At 36.3% G+C, this 19,884-nt stretch overlaps 1 protein-coding gene across 1 annotated transcript in view; it reads right to left on the minus strand.

Moving 5' to 3' along the window:
* LOC143228623 (cell adhesion molecule Dscam1-like) overlaps nucleotides 1-19,357 on the minus strand; it is a 55,149-nt gene extending 35,792 nt beyond the window's left edge. Inside the window, exons 1-2 of the mRNA XM_076459849.1 lie at nucleotides 19,337-19,357; nucleotides 3,384-3,523 (exon numbers count right to left, since the gene is read on the minus strand). Of these exons, the coding sequence (XP_076315964.1) occupies nucleotides 3,384-3,488 (105 nt within the window). The 5' untranslated portion in view covers nucleotides 3,489-3,523; nucleotides 19,337-19,357. The remainder of the gene's footprint in view (nucleotides 1-3,383; nucleotides 3,524-19,336) is intronic.
* Nucleotides 19,358-19,884: the final 527 nt, after the last annotated feature.

The raw sequence follows: 19,884 nt of genomic DNA on the forward strand, positions 1-19,884 counted from the left end.
CAAGTTATATGTTCTATACTGACATCTTTATAAATATAACACATGTATTAAGTACCAAGTTACATGTTCCATACTGACATCTTTATAAAGATAACACATGTATTAAGTACCAAGTTACACGTTCTATACTGACATCTTTATAAAGATAACACATGTATTAAGTACCAAGTTACATGTTCCATACTGACATCTTTATAAAGATAACACATGTATTAAGTACCAAGTTACATGTTCCATACTGACATCTTTACAAAGATAACACATGTATTAAGTACCAAGTGTACGTTCTATACTGACATATTTATAATGATAACACATGTATTAAGTACCAAGTTACATGTTCTATACTGACATCTTTATAAAGATAACACATGTGTTACACTGACATCTTTATAAAGATAACACATGTGTTATACTGACATCTTTATAAAGATAACACATGAATTAAGTACCAAGTTACATGTTCCATACTGACATCTTTATAAAGATAACACATGTATTAAGTACCAAGTTACATGTTCTACACTGACATCTTTACAAAGATAACACATGTATTAAGTACCAAGTGTACGTTCTAAAGTGACATTTTTATAAAGATAACACATGTATTAAGTACCAAGTTACACGTTCTATACTGACATCTTTATAAAGATAACACATGTATTAAGTACCAAGTTACATGTTCCATACTGACATCTTTATAAATATAACACATGTATTAAGTACCAAGTTATATGTTCTATACTGACATCTTTATAAATATAACACATGTATTAAGTACCAAGTTATATGTTCCATACTGACATCTTTATAAATATAACACATGTATTAAGTACCAAGTTATATGTTCTATACTGACATCTTTATAAATATAACACATGTATTAAGTACCAAGTTATATGTTCTATACTGACATCTTTATAAAGATAACACATGTATTAAGTACCAAGTTACACGTTCTATACTGACATCTTTATAAAGATAACACATGTATTAAGTACCAAGTTATATGTTCTATACTGACATCTTTATAAAGATAACACATGTATTAAGTACCAAGTTATATGTTCTATACTGACATCTTTATAAAGATAACACGTGTATTAAGTACAAAGTTACATGTTCTATACTGACATCTTTATAAAGATAACACATGTATTAAGTACCAAGTTACATGTTCTATACTGACATCTTTATAAAGATAACACATGTCTTACACTGACATCTTTATAAAGATAACACGTGTTATACTGACATATTTATAAAGATAACAATGAATTAAGTACCAAGTTACATGTTCCATACTGACATCTTTACAAAGATAACACATGTATTAAGTACCAAGTGTACGTTCTATACTGACATATTTATAATGATAACACATGTATTAAGTACCAAGTTACATGTTCTATACTGACATCTTTATAAAGATAACACATGTGTTACACTGACATCTTTATAAAGATAACACATGTGTTATACTGACATCTTTATAAAGATAACACATGAATTAAGTACCAAGTTACATGTTCCATACTGACATCTTTATAAAGATAACACATGTATTAAGTACCAAGTTACATGTTCTACACTGACATCTTTACAAAGATAACACATGTATTAAGTACCAAGTGTACGTTCTAAAGTGACATTTTTATAAAGATAACATATGTATTAAGTACCAAGTTACATGTTCTATAGTGACATCTTTATAAAGATAACACACGTATTAAGTACCAAGTTATATGTTCTATACTGACATCTTTATAAATATAACACATGTATTAAGTACCAAGTTACATGTTCCATACTGACATCTTTATAAAGATAACACATGTATTAAGTACCAAGTTACACGTTCTATACTGACATCTTTATAAAGATAACACATGTATTAAGTACCAAGTTACATGTTCCATACTGATATCTTTATAAAGATAACACATGTATTAAGTACCAAGTTACATGTTCCATACTGACATCTTTACAAAGATAACACATGTATTAAGTACCAAGTGTACGTTCTATACTGACATATTTATAATGATAACACATGTATTAAGTACCAAGTTACATGTTCTATACTGACATCTTTATAAAGATAACACATGTGTTACACTGACATCTTTATAAAGATAACACATGTGTTATACTGACATCTTTATAAAGATAACACATGAATTAAGTACCAAGTTACATGTTCCATACTGACATCTTTATAAAGATAACACATGTATTAAGTACCAAGTTACATGTTCTACACTGACATCTTTACAAAGATAACACATGTATTAAGTACCAAGTGTACGTTCTAAAGTGACATTTTTATAAAGATAACACATGTATTAAGTACCAAGTTACACGTTCTATACTGACATCTTTATAAAGATAACACATGTATTAAGTACCAAGTTACATGTTCCATACTGACATCTTTATAAAGATAACACATGTATTAAGTACCAAGCTATATGTTCTATACTGACATCTTTATAAAGATAACACATGTATTAAGTACCAAGTTACATGTTCTATACTGACATTTTTATAAAGATAACGCATGTATTAAGTACAAAGTTATATGTTCTATACTGACATCTTTATCAAGATAACACAAGTGTTATACTGACATCTTTATAAAGATAACACAAGTGTTATACTGACATCTTTATAAAAATAACACATGTATTAAGTACAAAGTTACATGTTCTATACTGACATCTTTATAAAGATAACACATGTGTTACACTGACATCTTTATAAAGATAACACATGTATTAAGTACCAAGTTACATGTTCTACACTGACATCTTTATAAAGATAACACATGTATTAAGTACCAAGTTACATGTTCTATACTGACATCTTTATAAAGACAACTCATGTGTTAAGTACCAAGTTACATGTTCTATAGTGACATCTTTATGAAGACAACCCATGTGTTAACACTCCTACGAAAAGTGGGGCCTAATAGGCCCCAGAGCAACTTGAAAGGTTATTAGTATTAGGCTAATAATTTTGTATTTAAATGAAATTGCCATTTAAATCCATTAATGAATGGATTAACGAGATTCCCACTGTCCCTATCTACTATCTAGCGAAACCACAGCCAGGGGAACGGGCTTGGAGAAATCAGTACTAGAAACGTCTTTTCGTAGGAGTGTTAAGTACTAAGTATACGTTCTATACACTTACGTTCTTATTGTTTTATGAATCAGTGAATGTATGTAGAAGATAATATTTATTAAAGGACTAAAAAGTTGCCTTTGTTACGATGTCTTCAAACAACCAAACCAAGATTCACTACAAGTCATAAATCAACAGCATCCTCAGATTAGGTTTTGTACACAATCACGTAACTGCTCAGAGATATCACCCCTTACCTGACGTCCACCAGATGACCACCTTTTGTACAATGTATACTGTTCGATAATTCCATTGGGATAAAGTGGCAGTTTCCATGACACCAGGATCGCGTTGGATAACATAGGAAGAGCTTTTATATCGGCCGGAGCACTAGGAACTAGAGAATATATAACATTTGTAAGACCTAGAAATGATAATATAACAATAGGTATTTAAATTTAACAAAGTTGGCTGGGTATAGGATCAATAGGGTCATGTAACATAAACCAATATGGTGGCTGGATGTTGGATCATTAGGGTCATGTAACGTAAATCATTATGGTGGCTGGATGTTGGATCATTAGGGTCATGTAGCGTAAATCATTATGGTGGCTCGATGTTGGATCGTTAGGGTCATGTAACTTAAACCAATATGATGGCTGGATGTTGGATCATTAGGGTCATATAACGTAAAACATTATGGTGGCTGGATGTTGAATCATTAGGGTCATGTAACGTAAACAAATATGGGGGTTGGATGTCAGATCGTTAGGGTCATATAACTTAAACCAATATGATGGCTGGATGTTGGATCATTAGGATCATGTAACGTAAATCATTATGGTGGTTGGGTGTTGGATCATTAGGGTCATGTAACGTTAACAACGTTTGATGGATGAATGTTGTATCATTAGGGTCATGTAACATTAAAAACGTTTGATGGATGAATGTTGGATCATTAGGGTCATGTAACATTAAAAACGTTTGATGGATGAATGTTGGATCATTAGGGTCATGTAACATTAAAAACGTTTGATGGATGAATGTTGGATCATTAGGGTCATTTCTAAAGTTCTACAATAGAATGTACTGTACCGTCTGGTAAAGTCCTATAGTAGAATGCATGTACTGTCTGGTAAAGTTCTATAGTAGAATGTACAGTACCGTCTGGTAAAGTTCTACAATAGAATGTACAGTACCGTCTGGTAAAGTTTTACAATAGAATGTACTGTACCGTCTGGTAAAGTTCTACAATAGAATGTACTGTACCGTCTGGTAAAGTTCTACAATAGAATGTACTGTACCGTCTGGTAAAGTCCTATAGTAGAATGCATGTACTGTCTGGTAACGTTCTATAGTAGAATGTACAGTACCGTCTGGTAAAGTTCTACAATAGAATGTACAGTACTGTCTGGTAAAGTTTTACAATAGAATGTACTGTACCGTCTGGTAAAGTTCTACAATAGAATGTACTGTACCGTCTGGTAAAGTTCTACAATAGAATGTACTGTACCGTCTGGTAAAGTTCTATAGTAGAATGTACTGTACCGTCTGGTAAAGTTCTATAGTAGAATGTACTGTACCGTCTGGTAAAGTTCTACAATAGAATGTACTGTACCGTCTGGTAAAGTTCTACAATAGAATGTACTGTACCGTCTGGTAAAGTTCTACAATAGAATGTACTGTACCGTCTGGTAAAGTTCTATAGTAGAATGTACTGTACCGTCTGGTAAAGTTCTATAGTAGAATGTACTGTACCGTCTGGTAAAGTCCTATAGTAGAATGTACTGAACCGTCTGGTAAAGTTCTATAGTAGAATGTACTGTACCGTCTGGTAAAGTCCTATAGTAGAATGTACTGTACCGTCTGGTAAAGTCCTATAGTAGAATGTACTGAACCGTCTGGTAAAGTCCTATAGTAGAATGTACTGTACCGTCTGGTAAAGTTCTACAATAGAATGTACTGTACCGTCTGGTAAAGTTCTATAGTAGAATGTACTGTACCGTCTGGTAAAGTTCTACAATAGAATGTACAGTACCGTCTGGTAAAGTTCTACAATAGAATGTACAGTACCGTCTGGTAAATTTCTACAATAGAATGTACAGTACCGTCTGGTAAAGTTCTATAGTAGAATGTACTGTACCGTCTGGTAAAGTTCTACAATAGAATGTACAGTACCGTCTGGTAAAGTTCTACAATAGAATGTACAGTACCGTCTGGTAAATTTCTACAATAGAATGTACTGTACCGTCTGGTAAAGTTCTACAATAGAATGTACTGTACCGTCTGGTAAAGTTCTACAATAGAATGTACTGTACCGTCTGGTAAAGTTCTACAATAGAATGTACTGTACCGTCTGGTAAAGTTCTACAATAGAATGTACTGTACCGTCTGGTAAAGTTCTACAATAGAATGTACTGTACCGTCTGGTAAAGTTCTATAGTAGAATGTACTGTACCGTCTGGTAAAGTTCTATAGTAGAATGTACAGTACCGTCTGGTAAAGTTCTATAGTAGAATGTACTGTACCGTCTGGTAAAGTTCTACAATAGAATGTACTGTACCGTCTGGTAAAGTTCTACAATAGAATGTACTGTACCGTCTGGTAAAGTCCTATAGTAGAATGTACTGTACCGTCTGGTAAAGTTCTACAATAGAATGTACTGTACCGCCTGGTAAAGTTCTACAATAGAATGTACTGTACCGTCTGGTAAAGTTCTATAGTAGAATGTACTGTACCGTCTTGTAAAGTTCTACAATACAATGTACTGTACCGTCTGGTAAAGTCCTATAGTAGAATGTACTGTACCGTCTGGTAAAGTTCTATAGTAGAATGTACTGTACCGTCTGGTAAAGTGTAACAATACAATGTACAGTACCGTCTGGTAAAGTGTAACAATACAATGTACAGTACCGTCTGGTAAAGTGTAACAATACAATGTACAGTACCGTCTGGTAAAGTTCTATAGTAGAATGTACTGTACCGTCTGGTAAAGTCCTATAGTAGAATGTACTGTACCGTCTTGTAAAGTTCTACAATAGAATGTACTGTACCGTCTGGTAAAGTCCTATAGTAGAATGTACTGTACCGTCTGGTAAAGTTCTATAGTAGAATGTACTGTACCGTCTGGTAAAGTTCTACAATAGAATGTACTGTACCGTCTGGTAAAGTCCTATAGTAGAATGTACTGTACCGTCTGGTAAAGTTCTACAATAGAATGTACTGTACCGTCTGGTAAAGTCCTATAGTAGAATGTACTGTACCGTCTGGTAAAGTCCTATAGTAGAATGTACTGTACCGTCTGGTAAAGTCCTATAGTAGAATGTACAGTACCGTCTGGTAAAGTCCTATAGTAGAATGTACAGTACCGTCTGGTAAAGTCCTATAGTAGAATGTACTGTACCGTCTGGTAAAGTCCTATAGTAGAATGTACTGTACCGTCTGGTAAAGTTCTATAGTAGAATGTACAGTACCGTCTGGTAAAGTTTTACAGTAGAATGTACAGTACCGTCTGGTAAAGTTCTACAATAGAATGTACAGTACCGTCTGGTAAAGTTCTACAATAGAATGTACTGTACCGTCTGGTAAAGTTCTACAATAGAATGTACTGTACCGTCTGGTAAAGTTCTACAATAGAATGTACTGTACCGTCTGGTAAAGTTCTATAGTAGAATGTACTGTACCGTCTGGTAAAGTTCTATAGTAGAATGTACTGTACCGTCTGGTAAAGTTCTATAGTAGAATGTACTGTACCGTCTGGTAAAGTTCTACAATAGAATGTACTGTACCGTCTGGTAAAGTTCTATAGTAGAATGTACTGTACCGTCTGGTAAAGTTCTATAGTAGAATGTACTGTACCGTCTGGTAAAGTCCTATAGTAGAATGTACTGTACCGTCTGGTAAAGTTCTATAGTAGAATGTACTGTACCGTCTGGTAAAGTTCTACAATAGAATGTACTGTACCGTCTGGTAAAGTTCTACAATAGAATGTACTGTACCGTCTGGTAAAGTTCTATAGTAGAATGTACAGTACCGTCTGGTAAAGTTCTATAGTAGAATGTACTGTACCGTCTGGTAAAGTTCTACAATAGAATGTACTGTACCGTCTGGTAAAGTTCTACAATAGAATGTACTGTACCGTCTGGTAAAGTCCTATAGTAGAATGTACTGTACCGTCTGGTAAAGTTCTACAATAGAATGTACTGTACCGTCTGGTAAAGTTCTATAGTAGAATGTACTGTACCGTCTGGTAAAGTTCTATAGTAGAATGTACTGTACCGTCTGGTAAAGTCCTATAGTAGAATGTACTGTACCGTCTGGTAAAGTTCTATAGTAGAATGTACTGTACCGTCTGGTAAAGTCCTATAGTAGAATGCACTGTACTGTCTGGTAAAGTTCTATAGTAGAATGTACAGTACCGTCTGGTAAAGTTCTACAATAGAATGTACAGTACCGTCTGGTAAAGTTTTACAATAGAATGTACTGTACCGTCTGGTAAAGTTCTACAATAGAATGTACTGTACCGTCTGGTAAAGTTCTATAGTAGAATGTACTGTACCGTCTGGTAAAGTTCTACAATAGAATGTACTGTACCGTCTGGTAAAGTCCTATAGTAGAATGTACTGTACCGTCTGGTAAAGTTCTACAATAGAATGTACTGTACCGTCTGGTAAAGTTCTATAGTAGAATGTACTGTACCGTCTGGTAAAGTTCTATAGTAGAATGTACTGTACCGTCTGGTAAAGTCCTATAGTAGAATGTACTGTACCGTCTGGTAAAGTTCTATAGTAGAATGTACAGTACCGTCTGGTAAAGTTCTATAGTAGAATGTACTGTACCGTCTGGTAAAGTTCTACAATAGAATGTACTGTACCGTCTGGTAAAGTTCTACAATAGAATGTACTGTACCGTCTGGTAAAGTTCTATAGTAGAATGTACTGTACCGTCTGGTAAAGTTCTATAGTAGAATGTACTGTACCGTCTGGTAAAGTTCTACAATAGAATGTACAGTACCGTCTGGTAAAGTTCTACAATAGAATGTACTGTACCGTCTGGTAAAGTTCTACAATAGAATGTACTGTACCGTCTGGTAAAGTTCTATAGTAGAATGTACTGTACCGTCTGGTAAAGTTCTATAGTAGAATGTACTGTACCGTCTGGTAAAGTCCTATAGTAGAATGTACTGTACCGTCTGGTAAAGTCCTATAGTAGAATGTACTGTACCGTCTGGTAAAGTTCTACAATAGAATGTACTGTACCGTCTGGTAAAGTTCTATAGTAGAATGTACTGTACCGTCTGGTAAAGTTCTACAATAGAATGTACAGTACCGTCTGGTAAAGTTCTACAATAGAATGTACAGTACCGTCTGGTAAAGTTCTACAATAGAATGTACAGTACCGTCTGGTAAAGTTCTACAATAGAATGTACTGTACCGTCTGGTAAAGTTCTACAATAGAATGTACTGTACCGTCTGGTAAAGTTCTACAATAGAATGTACTGTACCGTCTGGTAAAGTTCTACAATAGAATGTACTGTACCGTCTGGTAAAGTTCTACAATAGAATGTACTGTACCGTCTGGTAAAGTTCTACAATAGAATGTACTGTACCGTCTGGTAAAGTTCTATAGTAGAATGTACTGTACCGTCTGGTAAAGTTCTATAGTAGAATGTACAGTACCGTCTGGTAAAGTTCTATAGTAGAATGTACTGTACCGTCTGGTAAAGTTCTACAATAGAATGTACTGTACCGTCTGGTAAAGTTCTACAATAGAATGTACTGTACCGTCTGGTAAAGTCCTATAGTAGAATGTACTGTACCGTCTGGTAAAGTTCTATAATAGAATGTACTGTACCGTCTGGTAAAGTTCTACAATAGAATGTACTGTACCGTCTGGTAAAGTTCTATAGTAGAATGTACTGTACCGTCTGGTAAAGTTCTACAATAGAATGTACTGTACCGTCTGGTAAAGTCCTATAGTAGAATGTACTGTACCGTCTGGTAAAGTTCTATAGTAGAATGTACTGTACCGTCTGGTAAAGTGTAACAATAGAATGTACAGTACCGTCTGGTAAAGTGTAACAATACAATGTACAGTACCGTCTGGTAAAGTGTAACAATACAATGTACAGTACCGTCTGGTAAAGTTCTATAGTAGAATGTACTGTACCGTCTGGTAAAGTCCTATAGTAGAATGTACTGTACCGTCTGGTAAAGTTCTACAATAGAATGTACTGTACCGTCTGGTAAAGTCCTATAGTAGAATGTACTGTACCGTCTGGTAAAGTTCTATAGTAGAATGTACTGTACCGTCTGGTAAAGTTCTACAATAGAATGTACTGTACCGTCTGGTAAAGTCCTATAGTAGAATGTACTGTACCGTCTGGTAAAGTTCTACAATAGAATGTACTGTACCGTCTGGTAAAGTCCTATAGTAGAATGTACTGTACCGTCTGGTAAAGTCCTATAGTAGAATGTACTGTACCGTCTGGTAAAGTCCTATAGTAGAATGTACTGTACCGTCTGGTAAAGTCCTATAGTAGAATGTACTGTACCGTCTGGTAAAGTCCTATAGTAGAATGTACAGTACCGTCTGGTAAAGTCCTATAGTAGAATGTACTGTACCGTCTGGTAAAGTCCTATAGTAGAATGTACAGTACCGTCTGGTAAAGTTCTACAGTAGAATGTACAGTACCGTCTGGTAAAGTTCTACAATAGAATGTACTGTACCGTCTGGTAAAGTTCTACAATAGAATGTACTGTACCGTCTGGTAAAGTTCTACAATAGAATGTACTGTACCGTCTGGTAAAGTTCTATAGTAGAATGTACTGTACCGTCTGGTAAAGTCCTATAGTAGAATGTACTGTACCGTCTGGTAAAGTTCTATAGTAGAATGTACTGTACCGTCTGGTAAAGTTCTACAATAGAATGTACTGTACCGTCTGGTAAAGTTCTACAATAGAATGTACTGTACCGTCTGGTAAAGTTCTATAGTAGAATGTACAGTACCGTCTGGTAAAGTTCTATAGTAGAATGTACTGTACCGTCTGGTAAAGTTCTACAATAGAATGTACTGTACCGTCTGGTAAAGTTCTACAATAGAATGTACTGTACCGTCTGGTAAAGTCCTATAGTAGAATGTACTGTACCGTCTGGTAAAGTTCTACAATAGAATGTACTGTACCGTCTGGTAAAGTTCTATAGTAGAATGTACTGTACCGTCTGGTAAAGTTCTATAATAGAATGTACTGTACCGTCTGGTAAAGTCCTATAGTAGAATGTACTGTACCGTCTGGTAAAGTTCTATAGTAGAATGTACTGTACCGTCTGGTAAAGTTCTACAATAGAATGTACTGTACCATCTGGTAAAGTTCTACAATAGAATGTACTGTACCGTCTGGTAAAGTCATATAGTAGAATGTACTGTACCGTCTGGTAAAGTTCTACAATAGAATGTACTGTACCGTCTGGTAAAGTTCTATAGTAGAATGTACTGTACCGTCTGGTAAAGTTCTACAATAGAATGTACTGTACCGTCTGGTAAAGTCCTATAGTAGAATGTACTGTACCGTCTGGTAAAGTTCTACAATAGAATGTACTGTACCGTCTGGTAAAGTCTTATAGTAGAATGTACTGTACCGTCTGGTAAAGTTCTATAGTAGAATGTACAGTACCGTCTGGTAAAGTTCTATAGTAGAATGTACTGTACCGTCTGGTAAAGTTCTACAATAGAATGTACTGTACCGTCTGGTAAAGTTCTATAATAGAATGTACTGTACCGTCTGGTAAAGTTCTATAGTAGAATGTACTGTACCGTCTGGTAAAGTTCTACAATAGAATGTACAGTACCGTCTGGTAAAGTTCTACAATAGAATGTACAGTACCGTCTGGTAAAGTTCTACAATAGAATGTACAGTACCGTCTGGTAAAGTTCTACAATAGAATGTACAGTACCGTCTGGTAAAGTTCTACAATAGAATGTACTGTACCGTCTGGTAAAGTTCTATAATAGAATGTACTGTACCGTCTGGTAAAGTTCTACAATAGAATGTACTGTACCGTCTGGTAAAGTTCTACAATAGAATGTACTGTACCGTCTGGTAAAGTTCTACAATAGAATGTACTGTACCGTCTGGTAAAGTTCTATAGTAGAATGTACTGTACCGTCTGGTAAAGTTCTATAGTAGAATGTACAGTACCGTCTGGTAAAGTTCTATAGTAGAATGTACTGTACCGTCTGGTAAAGTTCTACAATAGAATGTACTGTACCGTCTGGTAAAGTTCTACAATAGAATGTACTGTACCGTCTGGTAAAGTCCTATAGTAGAATGTACTGTACCGTCTGGTAAAGTTCTACAATAGAATGTACTGTACCGTCTGGTAAAGTTCTACAATAGAATGTACTGTACCGTCTGGTAAAGTTCTATAGTAGAATGTACTGTACCGTCTGGTAAAGTTCTACAATAGAATGTACTGTACCGTCTGGTAAAGTCCTATAGTAGAATGTACTGTACCGTCTGGTAAAGTTCTATAGTAGAATGTACTGTACCGTCTGGTAAAGTCCTATAGTAGAATGTACAGTACCGTCTGGTAAAGTCCTATAGTAGAATGTACTGTACCGTCTGGTAAAGTCCTATAGTAGAATGCACTGTACTGTCTGGTAAAGTTCTATAGTAGAATGTACAGTACCGTCTGGTAAAGTTCTACAGTAGAATGTACAGTACCGTCTGGTAAAGTTCTACAATAGAATGTACAGTACCGTCTGGTAAAGTTCTACAATAGAATGTACAGTACCGTCTGGTAAAGTTCTACAATAGAATGTACTGTACCGTCTGGTAAAGTTCTACAATAGAATGTACTGTACCGTCTGGTAAAGTTCTATAATAGAATGTACTGTACCGTCTGGTAAAGTTCTATAGTAGAATGTACTGTACCGTCTGGTAAAGTTCTATAGTAGAATGTACTGTACCGTCTGGTAAAGTTCTATAGTAGAATGTACTGTACCGTCTGGTAAAGTTCTACAATAGAATGTACTGTACCGTCTGGTAAAGTTCTATAGTAGAATGTACTGTACCGTCTGGTAAAGTTCTATAGTAGAATGTACTGTACCGTCTGGTAAAGTCCTATAGTAGAATGTACTGTACCGTCTGGTAAAGTTCTATAGTAGAATGTACTGTACCGTCTGGTAAAGTTCTACAATAGAATGTACTGTACCGTCTGGTAAAGTTCTACAATAGAATGTACTGTACCGTCTGGTAAAGTTCTATAGTAGAATGTACAGTACCGTCTGGTAAAGTTCTATAGTAGAATGTACTGTACCGTCTGGTAAAGTTCTACAATAGAATGTACTGTACCGTCTGGTAAAGTTCTACAATAGAATGTACTGTACCGTCTGGTAAAGTCCTATAGTAGAATGTACTGTACCGTCTGGTAAAGTTCTACAATAGAATGTACTGTACCGTCTGGTAAAGTTCTATAGTAGAATGTACTGTACCGTCTGGTAAAGTTCTATAGTAGAATGTACTGTACCGTCTGGTAAAGTCCTATAGTAGAATGTACTGTACCGTCTGGTAAAGTTCTATAGTAGAATGTACTGTACCGTCTGGTAAAGTCCTATAGTAGAATGTACTGTACCGTCTGGTAAAGTTCTATAGTAGAATGTACAGTACCGTCTGGTAAAGTTCTACAATAGAATGTACAGTACCGTCTGGTAAAGTTCTACAATAGAATGTACTGTACCGTCTGGTAAAGTTCTACAATAGAATGTACAGTACCGTCTGGTAAAGTTCCTATAGTAGAATGTACTGTACCGTCTGGTAAAGTTCTACAAATAGAATGTACTGTACCGTCTGGTAAAGTTCCTATAGTAGAATGTACTGTACCGTCTGGTAAAGTTCTACAATAGAATGTACTGTACCGTCTGGTAAAGTTCCTATAGTAGAATGTACTGTACCGTCTGGTAAAGTTCTATAGTAGAATGTACTGTACCGTCTGGTAAAGTTCTATAGTAGAATGTACTGTACCGTCTGGTAAAGTTCTATAGTAGAATGTACAGTACCGTCTGGTAAAGTTCTATAGTAGAATGTACTGTACCGTCTGGTAAAGTTCTACAATAGAATGTACTGTGCACCGTCTGGTAAAGTTCTACAATAGAATGTACTGTACCGTCTGGTAAAGTTCTATAGTAGAATGTACTGTACCGTCTGGTAAAGTTCTATAGTAGAATGTACTGTACCGTCTGGTAAAGTTCTGGTAAAGTTCCTACAATAGAATGTACTGTACCGTCTGGTAAAGTTCTATAGTAGAATGTACTGTACCGTCTGGTAAAGTTCCACAATAGAATGTACTGTACCGTCTGGTAAAGTTCTATAGTAGAATGTACTATGACCGTCTGGTAAAGTTCTATAGTAGAATGTACTGTACCGTCTGGTAAAGTCTCTATAGTAGAATGTACTGTACCGTCTGGTAAAGTCCTATAGTAGAATGTACTGTACCGTCTGGTAAAGTTCTATAATAGAATGTACAGTACCGTCTGGTAAAGTTCTATAGTAGAATGTACTGTACCGTCTGGTAAAGTTCTATAATAGAATGTACAGTACCGTCTGGTAAAGTTCTACAATAGAATGTACAGTACCGTCTGGTAAAGTTCTACAATAGAATGTACAGTACCGTCTGGTAAAGTTCTACAATAGAATGTACAGTACCGTCTGGTAAAGTTCTACAATAGAATGTGTACTGTACCGTCTGGTAAAGTTCTACAATAGAATGTACTGTACCGTCTGGTAAAGTTCTACAATAGAATGTACTGTACCGTCTGGTAAAGTTCTACAATAGAATGTACAGTACCGTCTGGTAAAGTTCTATAGTAGAATGTACTGTACCGTCTGGTAAAGTTCCTATAGTAGAATGTACTGTACCGTCTGGTAAAGTTCTATAGTAGAATGTACAGTACCGTCTGGTAAAGTTCTATAGTAGAATGTACTGTACCGTCTGGTAAAGTTCTACAATAGAATGTACTGTACCGTCTGGTAAAGTTCTACAATAGAATGTACAGTACCGTCTGGTAAAGTCCTATAGTAGAATGTACTGTACCGTCTGGTAAAGGTCCTATAGTAGAATGTACTGTACCGTCTGGTAAAGTTCCTATAGTAGAATGTACTGTACCGTCTGGTAAAGTTCTATAGTAGAATGTACTGTACCGTCTGGTAAAGTTCTACAATAGAATGTACAGTACCGTCTGGTAAAGTCCTATAGTAGAATGTACTGTACCGTCTGGTAAAGTTCTATAGTAGAATGTACTGTACCGTCTGGTAAAGTTCTACAATAGAATGTACAGTACCGTCTGGTAAAGTGTAACAATACAATGTACAGTACCGTCTGGTAAAGTTCTATAGTAGAATGTACTGTACCGTCTGGTAAAGTTCTATAGTAGAATGTACTGTACCGTCTGGTAAAGTTCTATAGTAGAATGTACTGCACCGTCTGGTAAAGTTCTTACAATAGAATGTACTGTACCGTCTGGTAAAGTCCTATAGTAGAATGTACTGTACCGTCTGGTAAAGTTCTATAATAGAATGTACTGGTACCGTCTGGTAAAGTTCCTATAGTAGAATGTACTGTACCGTCTGGTAAAGTAAAGTCCTATAGTAGAATGTACTGTACCGTCTAAAGGTAGAAAGTACCGTCTGGTAAAGTCCTATAGTAGAATGTACTGTACCGTCTGGTAAAGTCCTATAGTAGAATGTACAGTACCGTCTGGTAAAGTCCTATAGTAGAATGTACTGTACCGTCTGGTAAAGTCCTATAGTAGAATGTACTGTACCGTCTGGTAAAGTCCTATAGTAGAATGTACTGTACCGTCTGGTAAAGTTCTACAATAGAATGTACTGTACCGTCTGGTAAAGTCCTATAGTAGAATGTACTGTACCGTCTGGTAAAGTCCTATAGTAGAATGTACTGTACCGTCTGGTAAAGTCCCATAGTAGAATGTATACCGTCTGGTGTCCCAATAGAATGTACAGTACCGTCTGGTAAAGTTCCTATAGTAGAATGTACAGAACCGTCTGGTAAAGTTCTACAATAGAATAAAATTGTACCGTCTGGTAAAGTTCTATAGTAGAATGTACAAAAATTGTCTGGTAAAGTTCTATAGTAGAATGTACAGTACCGTCTGGTAAAGTTCATAGTAGAATGTACTGTACCGTCTAGTAAAGTCTTCTACAATGTACTGTACTGTACCGTCTGGTAAAGTTCTACAATAGAATGTACTGTACCGTCTGGTAAAGTCCTATAGTAGAATGTACTGTACCGTCTGGTAAAGTTCTACAATAGAATGTACTGTACCGTCTGGTAAAGTTCTATAGTAGAATGTACTGTACCGTCTGGTAAAGTTCTACAATAGAATGTACAGTACCGTCTGGTAAAGTCCTATAGTAGAATGTACACCGTCTGGTAAAGTTCTATAGTAGAATGTACTGCAGTACCGTCTGGTAAGGAGTCCCATAGTAGAATGTACTGTACCCGTCTGGTAAAGTTCTATAGTAGAATGTACAGTACCGTCTGGTAAAGTTCCACAATAGAATGTACAGTACCGTCTGGTAAAGTTCTAACAATAGAATGTACAAAACTGTCTGGTAAAGTTCTCACAATAGAACAAAAAATTGTACCGTCTGGTAAAGTCCTATAGTAGAATGTACAGTACCGTCTGGTAAAGTTCTATAATAGAATGTACTGTACCGTCTGGTAAAGTCCCATAGTAGAATGTAATTGTACCGTCTGGTAAAGTGTAACAATAGAATGTACAACACCGTCTGGTAAGGTAAAGTCTATAGTAGAATGTAAACAGTACCGTCTGGTAAAGTTCTATAATAGAATGTACTGTACCGTCTGGTAAAGTCCTATAGTAGAATGTACTGTACCGTCTGGTAAGTTCTATAGTAGAATGTACTGTACCGTCTGGTAAAGTTCTACAATAGAATGTACTGTACCGTCTGGTAAAGTTCTACAAGTAGAATGTACAGTACCGTCTGGTAAAGTTCTATAGTAGAATGTACAGTACCGTCTGGTAAAGTTCTATAATAGAATGTACTGTACCGTCTGGTAAAGTTCTACAATAGAATGTACTGTACCGTCTGGTAAAGTTCTACAATAGGAATGCAATTGTACCGTCTGGTAAAGTTCTACAGTAGAATGTACAGTACCGTCTGGTAAAGTTCTATAGTAGAATGTACTGTACCGTCTGGTAAAGTTCTATAGTAGAATGTACAAAACCGTCTGGTAAAGTCCCATAGTAGAATGTACTGTACCGTCTGGTAAAGTCCTATAGTAGTATGTAACTGTACCGTCTGGTAAAGTCCTATAATAGAATGTACCGTCTGGTGTTCTAGTAGAATGTACTGTACCGTCTGGTAAAGTTCTACAATAGAATGTACAGCACCGTCTGGTAAAGTCCTACAGTAGAATGTACAGTACCGTCTGGTAAAGTTCTACAATAGAATGTACAGTACCGTCTGGTAAAGTTCTATAATAGAATGTACAGTACCGTCTGGTAAAGTTCTTACAATAGAATGTAAATTGTACCGTCTGGTAAAGTTCCTATAATAGAATGTACAGTACCGTCTGGTAAAGTCTACAATAGTAGAATGTACTGCACCGTCTGGTAAAGTTCTATAGTAGAATGTAATTGTACCGTCTGGTAAAGTTCCTATAGTAGAATGTACAGTACCGTCTGGTAAAGTTCTATAATAGAATGTACTGTACCGTCTGGTAAAGTTCTACAATAGAATGTACTGTACCGTCTGGTAAAGTTCTATAATAGAATGTACAGTACCGTCTGGTAAAGTCCTATAGTAGAATGTCTGTACCGTCTGGTAAAGTTCTATAGTAGAATGTACAGTACCGTCTGGTAAAGTTCTACAATAGAATGTACAGTACCGTCTGGTAAAGTTCCTACAATAGAATGTACTGTACCGTCTGGTAAAGTTCTACAATAGAATGTACTGTACCGTCTGGTAAAGTCCTATAGTAGAACAAAATTGCACCGTCTGGTAAAGTTCTATAGTAGAATGTACAGTACCGTCTGGTAAAACAATAGAATGTACAGTACCGTCTGGTAAAGTCTACAATAGAATGTACAGTACCGTCTGGTAAAGTCTACAATAGAATGTACAGTAAAACTGTCTGAAAGAACTAAGAGGTGTAATAATACAATGTTCTGTAAACTGTCTGGTAAAGTTCTATAGTAGAATGTACTGTACCGTCTGGTAAAGTTCTACAATAGAATGTACTGTACCGTCTGGTAAAGTCCTATAGTAGAATGTACTGTACCGTCTGGTAAAGTTCTATAGTAGAATGTACTGTACCGTCTGGTAAAGTTCTACAATAGAATGTACTGTACCGTCTGGTAAAGTCCTATAGTAGAATGTACTGTACCGTCTGGTAAAGTTCTACAATAGAATGTACTGTACCGTCTGGTAAAGTCCTATAGTAGAATGTACTGTACCGTCTGGTAAAGTCCTATAGTAGAATGTACTGTACCGTCTGGTAAAGTCCCATAGTAGAATGTACAGTGCACCGTCTGGTAAAGTCCTATAGTAGAATGTACAGTACCGTCTGGTAAAGTCCTATAGTAGAATGTACTGTACCGTCTGGTAAAGTCCAGTAGAATGTAGTACCGTCTGGTAAAGTTCTATAGTAGAATGTACATGTACCGTCTGGTAAAGTTCTACAATAGAATGTACAAAACCGTCTGGTAAAGTCTCTACAATAGAATGTAACAGTACCGTCTGGTAAGGTTCTACAATAGAATGTACTGTACCGTCTGGTAAAGTTCTACAATAGAATGTACTGTACCGTCTGGTAAAGTTCTACAATAGAATGTACTATAGTAGAATGTACCGTCTGGTAAACCGTCTGGTAAAGTCCTATAGTAGAATGTACTGTACCGTCTGGTAAAGTTCTACAATAGAATGTACAGTACCGTCTGGTAAAGTCCTATAGTAGAATGTACTGTACCGTCTGGTAAAGTTCTATAGTAGAATGTAATTGTACCGTCTGGTAAAGTCCTATAGTAGAATGTACTGTTTCGTCTGGTAAAGTTCCTATAGTAGAATGTACTGTACCGTCTGGTAAAGTACCGTCTGGTAAAGTTCCTACAATAGAATGTACTGTACCGTCTGGTAAAGTTCCTATAGTAGAATGTACAGTACCGTCTGGTAAAGTTCCTATAGTAGAATGTACTGTACCGTCTGGTAAAGTCCTATAGTAGAATGTACTGTACCGTCTGGTAAAGTTCTACAATAGAATGTACCTGGAAAATCGTCTGGTAAAGTTCCCATAGTAGAATGTACTGTACCGTCTGGTAAAGTTCTACAATAGAATGTACTGTACCGTCTGGTAAAGTCCTATAGTAGAATGTACAGTACCGTCTGGTAAAGTTCTACAATAGAATGTACAGTACCGTCTGGTAAAGTTCTGTCAATAGAATGTACTCAAAAATTGTCTAGAATGTACAGTGTACCGTCTGGTAAAGTTCTACAATAGAATGTACTGTACCGTCTGGTGCAAAACCGTCTGGTAAAGTTCTACAATAGAATGTACTGTACCGTCTGGTAAAGTTCTACAATAGAATGTACTGTACCGTCTGGTAAAGTCCCTATAGAATGTATTGTACCGTCTGGTAAAGTTCTCTACAATAGAATGTACAAAACCGTCTGGTACACAAGTCTGGTACCGTCTGGTAAAGTTCTATACAATGTAGAATGTACATTGTACCGTCTGGTAAAGTTCCTATAGTAGAATGTACAGTACCGTCTGGTAAAGTTCTATAGTAGAATGTACTGTACCGTCTGGTAAAGTTCTACAATAGAATGTACTGTACCGTCTGGTAAGGTTCTACAAGTAGAATGTACAGTACCGTCTGGTAAAAGTTCCACAATAGAATGTACTGTACCGTCTGGTAAAGTTCCTATAGTAGAATGTACTGTACCGTCTGGTAAAGTTCTACAATAGAATGTACAGTACCGTCTGGTAAAGTTCTATAGTAGAATGTACAGTACCGTCTGGTAAAATTCTAACAATACAATGTACAGTACCGTCTGGTAAAGTTCTACAATAGAATGTACTGTACCGTCTGGTAAAGTCCTATAGTAGAATGTACAGTACCGTCTGAAAGTAAGAGTTCTACATAATTAGAGATGTAATGGTACTGTACCGTCTGGTAAAGTCCTACAATAGAATGTACAGTACCCCGTCTGGTAAAGAATGTACAATACAATGTACGGATGTACCGTCTCTGGTAAAGTTCTACAATAGAATGTACTGTACCGTCTGGTAAAGTTCTATAGTAGAATGTACTGTACCGTCTGGTAAAGTCCTATAGTAGAATGTACAGTGTACCGTCTGGTAAAGTTCTACAATAGAAGAGATGTACAGTGTACCGTCTGGTAAAGTTCTATAGTAGAATGTACTGTACCGTCTGGTAAAGTTCTATAATAGAATGTACAGTACCGTCTGGTAAAGTTCTACAATAGAATGTACTGTACCGTCTGGTAAAGATCCTATAGTAGAATGTACTGTACCGTCTGGTAAAGTTCTACAATAGAATGTACAACACCGTCTGGTAAAGTCCTATAGTAGAATGTACTGTACCGTCTGGTAAAGTCCTATAGTAGAATGTACTGTACCGTCTGGTGAAGTTCTATAGTAGAATGTACTGTACCCGTCTGGTAAAAGTTCACATAGTAGAATGTACAGTACCGT

Source organism: Tachypleus tridentatus, chromosome 10 (assembly GCF_004210375.1).
Source record: "Tachypleus tridentatus isolate NWPU-2018 chromosome 10, ASM421037v1, whole genome shotgun sequence".
Taxonomy (NCBI): domain Eukaryota; kingdom Metazoa; phylum Arthropoda; class Merostomata; order Xiphosura; family Limulidae; genus Tachypleus; species Tachypleus tridentatus.